The 15,877-nt window shown below is 46.8% G+C and overlaps 1 protein-coding gene across 1 annotated transcript in view; it reads right to left on the minus strand.

Moving 5' to 3' along the window:
- Positions 1–6,620, minus strand: part of FGF16 (fibroblast growth factor 16) — a 62,781-nt gene extending 56,161 nt beyond the window's left edge. Inside the window, exon 1 of the mRNA XM_082264302.1 lies at positions 6,194–6,620. Within this exon, the coding sequence (XP_082120428.1) occupies positions 6,194–6,467 (274 nt within the window). The 5' untranslated portion in view covers positions 6,468–6,620. The remainder of the gene's footprint in view (positions 1–6,193) is intronic.
- Between the last annotated feature and the right edge of the window lie 9,257 nt (positions 6,621–15,877).

Below are 15,877 nucleotides of genomic sequence, written 5' to 3' on the forward strand. Positions count from 1 at the left end.
AAGGGAAGTGAGGAGCCAGGTATGGGGAAGGGGAGTGAGGTCCCAGGAATGGAGAAGGAATGAGTGGAGCTCGATATGGGGAAGAGATGAGAGAAGCCAGGTATGGGAAAGGGATCAGAGGAACCAGGTATAGGGAAGGGATGAAAGAAGTCAGGAATGGGGAAGGGGTGTGAGGAGCCAGCTATGGAGAAGGGAAGTGAGGAAGAAGGTATGGGGAAGGCATGTGAGGAACCAGGTATGGGGAAGGGGTGTGAGGAGCCAGGTATGGGGAAGGGAAGTGCGGAGCCAGGTATGGGGAAGGGGAGTGAGGAGCCAGGTATGGGGAAGGGATGTGAGGAGCCAGGTATGGGGAAGGGATGAGAGGAGTCAGGTATGGGGAAGGGGTGTGAGGGCTCAGGTATGGGGAAGGGAAGTGAGGAGCCAGGTATGGGGAAGGGGAGTGAGGAGCCAGGTATGGGGAAGGGGAGTGAGGAGCCAGGTATGGGGAAGGGAAGTGAGGAGCCAGGTATGGGGAAGGGAAGTGAGGAGCCAGGTATGGGGAAGGGAGGAGCCAGGTATGGGGAAGGGGAGTGAGGAGCCAGGTATGGGGAAGGGGAGTGAGGAGCCAGGTATGGGGAAGGTATGTGAGGAGCCAGGTATGGGGAAGGGAAGTGAGGAGCCAGGTATGGGGAAGGGGAGTGAGGAGCCAGGTATGGGGAAGGGATGTGATGAGCCAGGTATGGGGAAGGGATGTGAGGAGCCAGGTATGGGGAAGGGGGGTGAGGAGCCAGGTATGGGGAGCCAGGTATGGGGAAGGGAATGAGGAGCCAGGTATGGGGAAGGGGGGTGAGGAGCCAGGTATGGGGAAGGGTTATGGGTATGGGGAAGGGAATGAGGAGCCAGGTATGGGGAAGGGGGGTGAGGAGCCAGGTATGGGGAAGGTATGAGAAGCCAGGTATGGGGAAGGTATGAGAAGCCAGGTATGGGGAAGGTATGAGAAGCCAGGTATGGGAAAGAGGAGTGAGGAGCCAGGTATGAGGAAGGTATGGGGAAGGGGAGTGAGGAGCCAGGTATGGGGAAGGGTTATGGGTATGGGGAAGGTATGAGGAGCCAGGTATGGGGAAGGGAATGAGGAGCCAGGTATGGGGAAGGGTTATGGGTATGGGGAAGGTATGAGGAGCCAGGTATGGGGAAGGGAATGAGGAGCCAGGTATGGGGAAGGGGGGTGAGGAGCCAGGTATGGGGAAGGTATGAGGAGCCAGGTATGGGGAAGGTATGAGAAGCCAGGTATGGGGAAGGTATGAGAAGCCAGGTATGGGAAAGAGGAGTGAGGAGCCAGGTATGAGGAAGGTATGGGGAAGGGGAGTGAGGAGCCAGGTATGGGGAAGGGAAGTGAGGAGCCAGGTATGAGAGGAGCCAGGTATGGGGAAGAGGAGTGAGGAGCCAGGTATGGGGAAGGTATGAGGAGCCAGGTATGGGGAAGGTATGAGAAGCCAGGTATGGGGAAGGTATGAGAAGCCAGGTATGGGGAAGGTATGAGAAGCCAGGTATGGGGAAGGTATGAGAAGCCAGGTATGGGAAAGAGGAATGAGGAGCCAGGTATGAGGAAGGTATGGGGAAGGGAATGAGGAGCCAGGTATGGGGAAGGGAAGTGAGGAGCCAGGTATGAGAGGAGCCAGGTATGGGGAAGAGGAGTGAGGAGCCAGGTATGGGGAAGGTATGAGAAGCCAGTTATGGGGAAGGTATGAGAAGCCAGGTATGGGGAAGGTATGAGAAGCCAGGTATGGGAAAGAGGAATGAGGAGCCAGGTATGAGGAAGGTATGGGGAAGGGAATGAGGAGCCAGGTATGGGGAAGGTATGAGAAGCCAAGTATGGGAAAGAGGAGTGAGGAGCCAGGTATGAGGAAGGTATGGGGAAGGGGAGTGAGGAGCCAGGTATGGGGAAGGGAAGTGAGGAGCCAGGTATGAGAGGAGCCAGGTATGGGGAAGAGGAGTGAGGAGCCAGGTATGGGGAAGGTATGAGAAGCCAGGTATGGGGAAGGTATGAGAAGCCAGGTATGGGGAAGGTATGAGAAGCCAGGTATGAGGAAGGTATGGGGAAGGGTTATGGGGATGAGGAAGGTATGGGGAAGGGTTATGGGTATGAGGAAGGTATGGGGAAGGGTTATGGGTATGAGGAAGGTATGGGGAAGGGTTATGGGTATGGGGAAGGTATGAGGAAGGTATGAGAAGCCAGGTATGAGGATGGTATGGGGAAGGGTTATGGGTATGGGGAAGATTTGAGGAAGGGAATGAGGAGCCAGGTATGAGGAAGGTATGAGAAGCCAGGTATGAGGATGGTATGGGGAAGGGTTATGGGGATGGGTTATGGGTATGAGGAAGGTATGGGGAAGGGTTATGGGGATGAGGAAGGTATGAGGAAGGTATGGGTATGAGGAAGGTATGGGGAAGGGTTATGGGTATGGGGAAGGTATGAGGAAGGTATGAGGAAGGTATGGGGAAGGTATGAGGAAGGTATGAGGAAGGTTATGGGTATGAGGAAGGTATGGGGAAGGGTTATGGGTATGAGGAAGGTATGAGGAAGGTATGGGGAAGGTATGAGGAAGGGTTATGGGTATGAGGAAGGTATGGGGATGGGTTATGGGGATGGGTTATGGGTATGAGGAAGGTATGGGGATGGGTTATGGGTAGGAGGAAGGTATGGGGATGGGTTATGGGGATGGGTTATGGGTATGAGGAAGGTATGGGGATGGGTTATGGGTATGAGGAAGGTATGGGGAAGGGTTATGGGTATGAGGAAGGTATGAGGAAGGTATGGGGAAGGGTTATGGGTATGAGGAAGGTATGGGGAAGGGTTATGGGTATGAGGAAGGTATGAGGAAGGGTTATGGGTATGAGGAAGGTATGAGGAAGGTATGGGGAAGGGTTATGGGTATGAGGAAGGTATGGGGATGGGTTATGGGTATGAGGAAGGTATGGGGAAGGGTTATGGGTATGAGGAAGGTATGGGGAAGGGTTATGGGTATGGGGAAGGTATGGGGAAGGTATGGGGATGGGTTATGGGTATGAGGAAGGTATGAGGAAGGTATGAGGAAGGTATGAGGAAGGTATGAGGAAGGTATGGGGAAGGGTTATGGGTATGAGGAAGGTATGGGGAAGGGTTATGGGTATGAGGAAGGTATGAGGAAGGGTTATGGGTATGAGGAAGGTATGAGGAAGGTATGGGGATGGGTTATGGGTATGAGGAAGGTATGGGAAAGGGTTATGGGTATGAGGAAGGTATGGGGAAGGGTTATGGGTATGGGGAAGGTATGGGGAAGGTATGGGGATGGGTTATGGGGATGAGGAAGGTATGAGAAGCCAGGTATGAGGAAGGTATGGGGAAGGGTTATGGGTATGAGGAAGGTATGGGGAAGGTATGGGGAAGGGTTATGGGTATGAGGAAGGTATGGGGAAGGGTTATGGGTATGAGGAAGGTATGGGGAAGGTATGAGAAGCCAGGTATGAGGAAGGTATGGGGAAGGGTTATGGGTATGAGGAAGGTATGGGGAAGGTATGGGGAAGGGTTATGGGTATGAGGAAGGTATGGGGAAGGTATGAGGAAGGTATGGGGAAGGTATGAGAAGCCAGGTATGAGGAAGGTATGGGGAAGGGTTATGGGTATGAGGAAGGTATGGGGAAGGGTTATGGGTATGAGGAAGGTATGGGGAAGGTATGAGAAGCCAGGTATGAGGAAGGTATGGGGAAGGGTTATGGGTATGAGGAAGGTATGGGGAAGGGTTATGGGTATGGGGAAGGTATGGGGAAGGTATGAGAAGCCAGGTATGAGGAAGGTATGGGGAAGGGTTATGGGTATGAGGAAGGTATGGGGAAGGTATGAGAAGCCAGGTATGAGGAAGGTATGGGGAAGGGTTATGGGGATGAGGAAGGTATGAGGAAGGTATGGGGAAGGGTTATGGGTATGGGGAAGGTATGGGGAAGGTATGGGGATGGGTTATGGGTATGAGGAAGGTATGGGGATGGGTTATGGGGATGAGGAAGGTATGAGGAAGGTATGGGGAAGGGTTATGGGTATGAGGAAGGTATGGGGATGGGTTATGGGTATGAGGAAGGTATGGGGAAGGGTTATGGGTATGAGGAAGGTATGGGGAAGGGTTATGGGTATGGGGAAGGTATGGGGAAGGTATGGGGATGGGTTATGGGTATGAGGAAGGTATGAGGAAGGTATGAGGAAGGTATGAGGAAGGTATGAGGAAGGTATGGGGAAGGGTTATGGGTATGAGGAAGGTATGGGGAAGGGTTATGGGTATGAGGAAGGTATGAGGAAGGGTTATGGGTATGAGGAAGGTATGAGGAAGGTATGGGGATGGGTTATGGGTATGAGGAAGGTATGGGAAAGGGTTATGGGTATGAGGAAGGTATGGGGATGGGTTATGGGTATGAGGAAGGTATGGGGAAGGGTTATGGGTATGAGGAAGGTATGGGGAAGGGTTATGGGTATGAGGAAGGTATGAGGAAGGGTTATGGGTATGAGGAAGGTATGAGGAAGGTATGGGGAAGGGTTATGGGTATGAGGAAGGTATGGGGATGGGTTATGGGTATGAGGAAGGTATGGGGAAGGGTTATGGGTATGAGGAAGGTATGGGGAAGGGTTATGGGTATGGGGAAGGTATGGGGAAGGTATGGGGATGGGTTATGGGTATGAGGAAGGTATGAGGAAGGTATGAGGAAGGTATGAGGAAGGTATGAGGAAGGTATGGGGAAGGGTTATGGGTATGAGGAAGGTATGGGGAAGGGTTATGGGTATGAGGAAGGTATGAGGAAGGGTTATGGGTATGAGGAAGGTATGAGGAAGGTATGGGGATGGGTTATGGGTATGAGGAAGGTATGGGAAAGGGTTATGGGTATGAGGAAGGTATGGGGAAGGGTTATGGGTATGGGGAAGGTATGGGGAAGGTATGGGGATGGGTTATGGGGATGAGGAAGGTATGAGAAGCCAGGTATGAGGAAGGTATGGGGAAGGGTTATGGGTATGAGGAAGGTATGGGGAAGGGTTATGGGTATGAGGAAGGTATGGGGAAGGTATGAGAAGCCAGGTATGAGGAAGGTATGGGGAAGGGTTATGGGTATGAGGAAGGTATGGGGAAGGTATGGGGAAGGGTTATGGGTATGAGGAAGGTATGGGGAAGGTATGAGGAAGGTATGGGGAAGGTATGAGAAGCCAGGTATGAGGAAGGTATGGGGAAGGGTTATGGGTATGAGGAAGGTATGGGGAAGGGTTATGGGTATGAGGAAGGTATGGGGAAGGTATGAGAAGCCAGGTATGAGGAAGGTATGGGGAAGGGTTATGGGTATGAGGAAGGTATGGGGAAGGGTTATGGGTATGGGGAAGGTATGGGGAAGGTATGAGAAGCCAGGTATGAGGAAGGTATGGGGAAGGGTTATGGGTATGAGGAAGGTATGGGGAAGGTATGAGAAGCCAGGTATGAGGAAGGTATGGGGAAGGGTTATGGGGATGAGGAAGGTATGAGGAAGGTATGGGGAAGGGTTATGGGTATGGGGAAGGTATGGGGAAGGTATGGGGATGGGTTATGGGTATGAGGAAGGTATGGGGATGGGTTATGGGGATGAGGAAGGTATGGGGAAGGGTTATGGGTATGAGGAAGGTATGGGGAAGGGTTATGGGTATGAGGAAGGTATGGGGAAGGGTTATGGGGATGAGGAAGGTATGGGTATGAGGAAGGTATGGGGAAGGTATGGGGAAGGTATGGGTATGGGGAAGGTATGGGGAAGGGTTATGGGTATGGGGAAGGTATGGGGAAGGGTTATGGGTATGAGGAAGGTATGGGGAAGGGTTATGGGTATGGGGAAGGTATGGGGAAGGGTTATGGGTATGAGGAAGGTATGGGGAAGGGTTATGGGTATGGGGAAGGTATGGGGAAGGGTTATGGGTATGGGGAAGGTATGGGGAAGGGTTATGGGTATGGGGAAGGTATGGGGAAGGGTTATGGGTATGAGGAAGGTATGGGGAAGGGTTATGGGTATGAGGAAGGTATGGGGAAGGTATGGGGATGGGTTATGGGTATGAGGAAGGTATGGGGAAGGGTTATGGGTATGAGGAAGGTATGGGGAAGGTATGAGGAAGGTATGAGGAAGGTATGGGGAAGGTATGGGGATGGGGAAGATTTGAGGAAGGGAAGTCATGGATCCTTACCGAATCTACTGTGGTCCTGCCTGGTTCCATGCACAGTCCCATTGGGGAAGATCTCCAGGTGGAATCCAGTCCTGCAGTAAAGTTGCCTCCTCCTTAGGATCCCCTTCAGGTGGGCGAAGTCGGTGGGGGTCCCCCTCTGTAGCCTCCCCTCTATTTGCCCCAGCCTCTCATTCAGGAAGCCGGGGGAGTCAGCTAAAGCCACATTCCCATAAGAAGAGGAGAAACCATGCAAGTCCAAATCCAGAGATGCCAGAAACCCCCCAACTTCAGCCATAGCCGCCTGGGTGCAGGTGAGGGGTGAGGGGCAGCTGGGCACTGGAAGGGGCACTTAGAGAACGATGTCCATTAACAAGTCCCGGGCGATGAGGACCAGCAGTCCCTGTGTAGTCCTTCTCATAGGGAGCTTCATGGATGTCCTATAGCCGGTCATAGCTGAGTCTGTCTGATCGGAGAGATGAAAAGTCACTTTATATACATCCCCCCCCCCTCCACATTCTGCACATTTAAATACAAGCCACACCTCATTATTACCCCCCCCCCTCCCAACCTCAGTGTTATCCCCCCCCCCCCCCCTTCTCCCTTCCATCGCTCTGCCTCCTTCTATGAGAAGAAGGATCTGCAGATGGATGCGGACCCTGCAGGAGAGTGTGGCCGGAGTGCCGGTGCACAGGGGGGTGCAGGAGGAGGAGGGGGGGTGCAGGAGGAGGGGGGGGGGGTGCAGGAGGAGGAGGGGGGGTGCAGGAGGAGGAGGGGGGTGCAGGGAAAATCTGATCCGGCGAGTTCATGGCGATATGTGACACCCCGGAGCTCCGACCACCTTTTCATGTTCACAACAGGTGTTACCCCCCCCCCCCTCCAAACCGGGACTGCAGCTGTTCGGGGACATTCAGTAGGGACTGTTGGGGGGGGGGGGGGCAATCTGAGACAGATAATAGGAGGGGAGTGACAATCTGAGACAGATATTGAGGGAGGAGGGCAAACTGAGACAGATATTGTGGGGGGGGGGGGGGGGATAATGTGACCATTCGATCTTTCATATAATAATATGAATGAATATTAATATCAGGAGATTGTTGGGTGAATATAAACATTTCAGGAGATTTCTGGGTGAATATTAATCTCTGGAGATTGTTGGAGGATTATTCATTTTAGGTGATTGTTGGGCAATTAATAATCTCATGAGATTGTAGGTATTAATCACCAAAAAATCTCCTGAGATTAATAATCACCCAACAATCTCCTGGGATAAATAATCACCCAACAATCTGAGATCAATAATCACCTAACAATCTCCTGAGATCAATAATCACCCAACAATCTCCTGAGATCAATAATCACCCAATAATCTCCTGAGATCAATAATCACCCAATAATCTCCGGAGATAAATAATCACCCAATAATCTCCTGAGATTAATAATCACCCAACAATCTCCTGGGATAAATAATCACCCAATAATCTCCTGAGATCAATAATCACCCAATAATCTCCTGAGATCAATAATCACCTAACAATCTCCTGAGATCAATAATCACCCAATAATCTCCTGAGATCAATAATCACCCATTAATCTCCTGAGATCAATAATCACCCAACAACCTCCTGAGATCAATAATAACCCAATAATCTCCTGAGATAATCACCCAATAATCTCCTGATATCAATAATCACCCAATAATCTCCTGAGATCAATAATCACCCATTAATCTCCTGAGATCAATAATCACCCAACAACCTCCTGAGATCAATAATAACCCAATAATCTCCTGAGATAATCACCCAATAATCTCCTGAGATCAATAATCACCCAATAATCTCATGAGATCAATAATCACCCAATAATCTCCTGAGATAAATAATAACCCAACAACCTCCTGAGATCAATAATCACCCAATAATCTCCTGAGATCAATAATCACCCAATAATCTCCTGAGATCAATAATCACCCAATAATCTCCTGAGATCAATAATCACCCAACAATTTCCTGAGATCAATAATCACCCAATAATCTCCCGAGATCAATAATCACCCAACAATCTCCTGAGATCAATAATCACCCAATAATCTCATGAGATCAATAATCACCCAATAATCTCCTGAGATCAATAATCACCCAATAATCTCCTGAGATCAATAATCCCCCAACAATCTCCTGAGATCAATAATCACCCAATAATCTCCTGAGATCAATAATCACCCAATAATCTCCTCCTGAGATCAATAATCACCCAATAATCTCCTGAGATCAATAATCACCCAACAATCTCTTGAGATCAATAATCACCCAATAATCTCCTGAGATAATCACCCAATAATCTCCTGAGATCAATAATCACCCAATAATCTCCTGAGATCAATAATCACCCAACAATCTCTTGAGATCAATAATCACCCAATAATCTCCTGAGATAATCACCCAATAATCTCCTGAGATCAATAATCACCCAATAATCTCCTGAGATAAATAATAACCCAACAATTTCCTGAGATCAATAATCACCCAACAACCTCCTGAGATCAATAATCACCCAATAATCTCCTGAGATCAATAATCACCCAATAATCTCCTGAGATCAATAATCACCCAACAATCTCCTGAGATCAATAATCACCCAATAATCTCCTGAGATCAATAATCACCCAATAATCTCCTGAGATCAACAATCCCCCAATAATCTCCTGAGATTAATAATCACCCAATAATCTCCTGAGATCAATAATCACCCAACAACCTCCTGAGATCAATAATCACCCAATAATCTCCTGAGATCAATAATCACCCAATAATCTCCTGAGATCAGTAATCACCCAATAATCTCTTGAGATCGATAATCACCCAATAATCTCCTGAGATCAATAATCACCCAATAATCTCCTGAGATCAACAATCCCCCAATAATCTCCTGAGATTAATAATCACCCAATAATCTCCTGAGATCAATAATCACCCAACAACCTCCTGAGATCAATAATCACCCAACAACCTCCTGAGATCAATAATCACCCAATAATCTCCTGAGATCAGTAATCACCCAACAACCTCCTGAGATCAATAATCACCCAATAATCTCCTGAGATCAATAATCACCCAATAATCTCCTGAGATCAGTAATCACCCAATAATCTCTTGAGATCGATAATCACCCAATAATCTCCTGAGATCAATAATCCCCCAATAATCTCCTGAGATCAATAATCACCCAATAATCTCCTGAGATCAATAATCACCCAACAATCTCCTGAGATCAATAATCACCCAACAATCTCCTGAGATCAATAATCACCCAATAATGTTAATTTATTCGATGAAATGAAGATTGGTGATGGAGATTTTAATCGACTAAAACTCAAAGAATTCAGAAGACTAAAAAAAATAAAAATGTAATTTTAGTGAAAAGACGACGACTAAAACTAAATCCAAATTTGATGTGAAAAGTAAAATTTCTCTGCCGGCTCCTCTACATCGGCAACCAAATTCCACCCCCGCCTGTAATAAAATCCCGGGAAACTTTCATCATTTATTGCACTTCCACATTAGAATCTGTAGGGGGCGACGACTAATCGGCTGAGCAGGGAAAGGCTTTGTGTGATGCTGGTAATCCCTGCCATGGAATCGCAGCCAATGGAGGTCACAGATTTGTTTTCTTATATTTTATTGTTTCACCTCTGTTTGTCAACAAGAAATATTTCTGTTTGTTTATCAAACTTTATTTATAAATAAACATCGAATCTGTGTGTGCGGAAATAATCCCTTCTGTTACATTGTTACTCCCGGAGGATGGAAAGAGATCCGCAATTCCAGAGAAATACTCCAATACTGCGATACAATGTAACCAAACCCACTAAAACTAAAACAATTCATAGTTACACAGAGTTCCCCCTGTGTAGGTGTGTGTGGGCGGAGTTCCCCCTGTGTAGGTGTGTGTGGGCGGAGTTCCCCCTGTGTAGGTGTGTGTGGGCGGAGTTCCCCCTGTGTAGGTGTGTGTGGGCGGAGTTCCCCCTGTGTAGGTGTGTGTGGGCGGAGTTCCCCCTGTGTAGGTGTGTGTGGGCAGAGTCCCCTGTGTAGGTGTGTGTGGGCGGAGTTCCCCCTGTGTAGGTGTGTGTGGGCAGAGTCCCCTGTGTAGGTGTGTGTGGGCGGAGTTCCCCCTGTGTAGGTGTGTGTGGGTGGAGTTCCCCCTGTGTAGGTGTGTGTGGGCGGAGTTCCCCCTGTGTAGGTGTGTGTGGGCGGAGTTCCCCCTGTGTAGGTGTGTGTGGGCGGAGTTCCCCCTGTGTAGGTGTGTGTGGGCAGAGTCCCCTGTGTAGGTGTGTGTGGGCGGAGTTCCCCCTGTGTAGGTGTGTGTGGGTGGAGTTCCCCCTGTGTAGGTGTGTGTGGGCGGAGTTCCCACTGTGTAGGTGTGTGTGGGCGGAGTTCCCCCTGTGTAGGTGTGTGTGGGCGGAGTTCCCCCTGTGTAGGTGTGTGTGGGCGGAGTCATCTCACATACCCCTGAATGTTCTGATCCTTGAGATGTAAGTCTAGGAGTCTCCCATACTTCCCGCAGAAACCACCTCTTGTGGTAGAGAATTCCACAATCTTGTAGCCCTAACAGTAAAGAACCCCCCACGTTGCCTGAGGTTAAAACGCTTCTCCTCTAATCGCATTGTATGTCCTCGAGTCCTCATGCAATCCCTTCGACTGAATAGCTTTTTTTCTATGCTGAGATCACCATTGGGATATTTATAAATTGCTATCATGTCCCCTCTCAGACGTCTCTTCTCCAGGGAGAATAAATCGAGCGATTGTAGACGCTCTTCATAGTCAAGGTCCTCCAATCCCCTAATCAGTTTAGTTGCCCTTCTCTGGACTCTCTCCAGCTCCAACACATCCCTCCTGAGGACTGGCGACCAGAACTGGACAGAATACTCCAGATTGTTGGGTGATTATCGATCTCAGGAGATTATTGGGTGATTATTGATTTCAGGAGATTGTTGGGTGATTATTGATCTCAGGAGATTATTGGGTGATTATTGATCTCAGGAGATTGTTGGGTGATTATTGATCTCAGGAGATTGTTGGGTGATTATCGATCTCAGGAGATTATTGGGTGATTATTGATCTCAGGAGATTGTTGGGTGATTATTGATTTCAGGAGATTGTTGGGTGATTATTGATCTCAGGAGATTGTTGGGTGATTATTGATTTCAGGAGATTGTTGGGTGATTATTGATCTCAGGAGATTATTGGGTGATTATCTCAGGGGATTATTGGGTGATTATTGATCTCAGGAGATTATTGGGTGATTATTGATCTCAGGGGATTGTTGGGTGATTATTGATCTCAGGGGATTATTGGGTGATTATTAATCTCAGGAGATTATTGGGTGATTATTGATCTCAGGGGATTGTTGGGTGATTATTGATCTCAGGGGATTGTTGGGTGATTATTGATCTCAGGGGATTGTTGGGTGATTATTGATCTCAGGGGATTGTTGGGTGATTATTGATCTCAGGAGATTATTGGGTGATTATTGATCTCAGGGGATTGTTGGGTGATTACTGATCTCAGGAGATTGTTGGGTGATTATTGATTTCAGGAGATTGTTGGGTGATTATTGATCTCAGGGGATTGTTGGGTGATTATTGATCTCAGGAGATTATTGGGTGATTATTGATCTCAGGGGATTGTTGGGTGATTATTGATCTCAGGGGATTATTGGGTGATTATTAATCTCAGGAGATTATTGGGTGATTATTGATCTCAGGGGATTGTTGGGTGATTATTGATCTCAGGGGATTGTTGGGTGATTATTGATCTCAGGAGATTATTGGGTGATTATTGATTTCAGGAGATTGTTGGGTGATTATTGATCTCAGGGGATTGTTGGGTGATTATTGATCTCAGGAGATTATTGGGTGATTATTGATCTCAGGAGATTATTGGGTGATTATTGATCTCAGGAGATTGTTGGGTGATTATTGATCTCAGGAGATTGCTGGGTGATTATTGATCTCAGGAGATTGTTGGGTGATTATTAATCTCAGGAGATTATTGGGTGATTACTGATCTCAGGAGATTGTTGGGTGATTATTGATCTCAGGAGATTGTTGGGTGATTATTGATCTCAGGGGATTGTTGGGTGATTATTGATCTCAGGAGATTATTGGGTGATTATTGATCTCAGGGGATTGTTGGGTGATTATTGATCTCAGGAGATTATTGGGTGATTATTGATCTCAGGAGTTTGTTGGGTGATTATTGATCTCAGGAGATTGCTGGGTGATTATTGATCTCAGGGGATTGTTGGGTGATTATTGATCTCAGGAGATTATTGGGTGATTATTGATCTCAGGAGATTGTTGGGTGATTATTGATATCAGGGGATTGTTGGGTGATTATTGATCTCAGGAGATTATTGGGTGATTATTGATCTCAGGGGATTGTTGGGTGATTATTGATCTCAGGAGATTGTTGGGTGATTATTGATCTCAGGAGATTGTTGGGTGATTATTGATCTCAGGAGATTGTTGGGTGATTATTGATCTCAGGAGGTTGTTGGATGATTATTGATCTCAGGAGGTTGTTGGATGATTATTGATCTCAGGAGGTTGTTGGATGATTATTGATCTCAGGAGATTATTGGGTGATTATTGATCTCAGGAGGTTGTTGGGTGATTATTGATCTCAGGAGATTGTTGGGTGATTATTGATCTCAGGAGATTGTTGGGTGATTATTGATCTCAGGAGATTATTGGGTGATTATTGATCTCAGGGGATTGTTGGGTGATTATTGATCTCAGGAGATTGTTGGGTGATTATTGATCTCAGGAGATTATTGGGTGATTATTGATCTCAGGGGATTGTTGGGTGATTATTGATCTCAGGAGATTGTTGGGTGATTATTGATCTCAGGAGATTGTTGGGTGATTATTGATCTCAGGAGGTTGTTGGGTGATTATTGATCTCAGGAGGTTGTTGGGTGATTATTAATCTCAGGAGATTATTGGGTGATTATTGATCTCAGGAGATTATTGGGTGATTATTGATCTCAGGAGATTATTGGGTGATTATTGATCTCAGGAAATTGTCGGGTGATTATTATCCCAGGAGATTGCTGGGTGATTATTGATCTCAGGAGATTGTTGGGTGATTATTGATCTCAGGAGATTGTTGGGTGATTATTGATCTCAGGAGGTTACATAGTTACATAGTTACATAGTTAGTGAGGCTGAAAAAAGACACAAGTCCATCCAGTTCAACCTATGATGTGTGTGTGTGTGTTTGCTTTTAACCGTACATTGTATACCCCTGTATGTTGTGGTCTTTAAGGTGTCCATCCAATAGTTTTTTGAAACTATCAATGCTCCCCGCTGATACGACTGCTTGCGGAAGAGAATTCCACATCCTTACCGCTCTTACAGTGAAGAACCCCTTACGCACTTTAAGGTTAAACCGCCTTTCCTCAAGTTTTAGTGAGTGGCCACGTGTCTTATTGTATCTCCTTTCTCTGAATAGTTTGTTCCTTATGCTCGGGTCGCCAGTACAGTATTTGTACATTGATATCATATCCCCCCTCAATCGTCTCTTCTCCAGAGAGAATAAGTTCAGTGCTTGTAGTCTTTCCTCATAGCTGATGTCCTCCATTCCCCTAATTATTTTTGTTGCCCTTCTCTGGATTTTCTCCAGTTCCAGCACATCCTTCCTGAGGACCGGTGCCCAGAACTGGACAGCATACTCCAGATGTGGCCGGACCAGAGTCTTGTAGAGTGGAAGAATAATCTCTTTATTTCTGGAGTGAATCCCCTTTTTTATACATCCCAGTATTCTGTTGGCTTTGCTTGCAGCGGCTTGGCATTGCATGCCACTGCCAAGCCTGTTGTCTACCAGTACCCCCAGGTCCCTTTCCATCCTAGACTCACCCAGAGGTCCCCCCCTAGTGAGTAGCTTGCTTTCTGGTTTCTGGCCCCCAAGTGCATTACTTTACATTTTTCTACATTAAACCTCATCTGCCATGTAGTTGCCCACCCCATTATTTTGTTCAGGTCCGCTTGCAAGATTTCCACATCCTGCATAGAAGATATTGGCAAGCCTAATTTAGTATCATCTGCAAATACTGAGATTGTACTAGATATCCCCTCCTCTAGATCATTTATGAATAAATTAAACAGGATTGGTCCCAGGACAGAACCCTGGGGGACCCCACTTTCCACACCCGCCCAATCAGAGTACTCCCCATTAATCACCACCCTCTGGACTCTCCCCTGGAGCCAGTTCTCTATCCAGGTACTCACCTTATGGTCCATACCTACCTTCCTTAGTTTGTACAGTAAGCGTTTGTGGGGAACGGTGTCAAAGGCCTTTGCAAAGTCCAGATACACCACATCCACAGGCTTACCTTTATCTAAGTGGCAGCTCACTTCATCGTAGAAGGTTAATAGATTGGTTTGGCACGAACGATTTTTCATGAATCCGTGCTGATTAATACTTATAATACCGTTTTCATTACTAAAGTCTTGTATGTGGTCCCTTATCATCCCCTCCAAAATTTTGCAGACTACAGATGTTAGGCTGACCGGCCTATAGTTACCCGGGATATATCTCGGCCCCTTTTTAAATATTGGTACCACGTTGGCTTTTTTCCAATCAGCTGGCACCATACCTGTCTGTAAACTATCCTTAAAGATCAAGAATAATGGTCTGGCAATCACCTGGCTGAGCTCATTAAGAACCCTCGGGTGCAAGCCATCTGGTCCCGGGGATTTATTTATGTTAAGTTTCTCTTGTTTAGCTCTAAGTCTATCCTCTGTTAGCCATGGCGGCACTTCCTGAGGTGTATTATTTAGTTCGGCCTTACAAGCGGGGTTCGTGTAGCCCCCCGATTCCTTTGTGAAGACTGAAGAAAAGAAATTATTTAACACTTCCGCCTTTTCTCTGTCCTCTGTGGCCATTTTTCCTTTTTGGGGCCAATGTGTTCTGGTCTCGCTTTCTTACTGTTTATATACTTAAAGAACTTCTTGGGGTTCTTTTTACTCTCCTCCGCTATATGTCTCTCGTGTTCTATTTTAGCCGCCCTGATTTCATCTTTACATTTCTTATTGCACTCTTTGTAATGCTTAAATGCTGCCAATGACCCCTCAGTCTTGTATTTTTTGAAGGCCTTTTCTTTAGCTCTAATATACATTTTTATGTTGGAGTTTAGCCACCCAGGGTTTAGTTTTGCTCTTTTAAATTTATTTCCCTGTGGAATGCACTGGCCAATCCCCTTTGTTAAGTATGCTCTTGAAGCACTCCCATTTTTCCTCCGTGTTCTTTGTTCCCAGGGTTCTATCCCATTTTATATTTTCTAGCAGTGAGCGCAGTTTAGGGAAATTGGCTCTTTTGAAATTCAGTGTCCTTATATTACCCTTGTGTTTCCTATTACTGTAATTAATATTGAAACCAATTGACCTATGGTCACTGTTCCCTAAGTTGTCCCGTATTTCTATATCCGTGATCAGGTCTGTATTGTTGGTAATCAGTAGGTCAAGTACCGCATTGTTTCTTGTCGGTGCATTCACCATCTGACCCATGAAATTGTCCTGCAAAACATTTAGGAACTGCCGAGCCTTGGCTGAGTGCGCGGTTCCTTCTGCCCAGTCTATATCAGGATAATTAAAGTCCCCCATTATAATGACATTTCCCATCCTTGCTGCCAATCCTATCTGTAAAA

Source organism: Pelophylax lessonae (assembly GCF_965119305.1).
Source record: "Pelophylax lessonae genome assembly, chromosome: 7".
Lineage (NCBI taxonomy): Eukaryota > Metazoa > Chordata > Amphibia > Anura > Ranidae > Pelophylax > Pelophylax lessonae.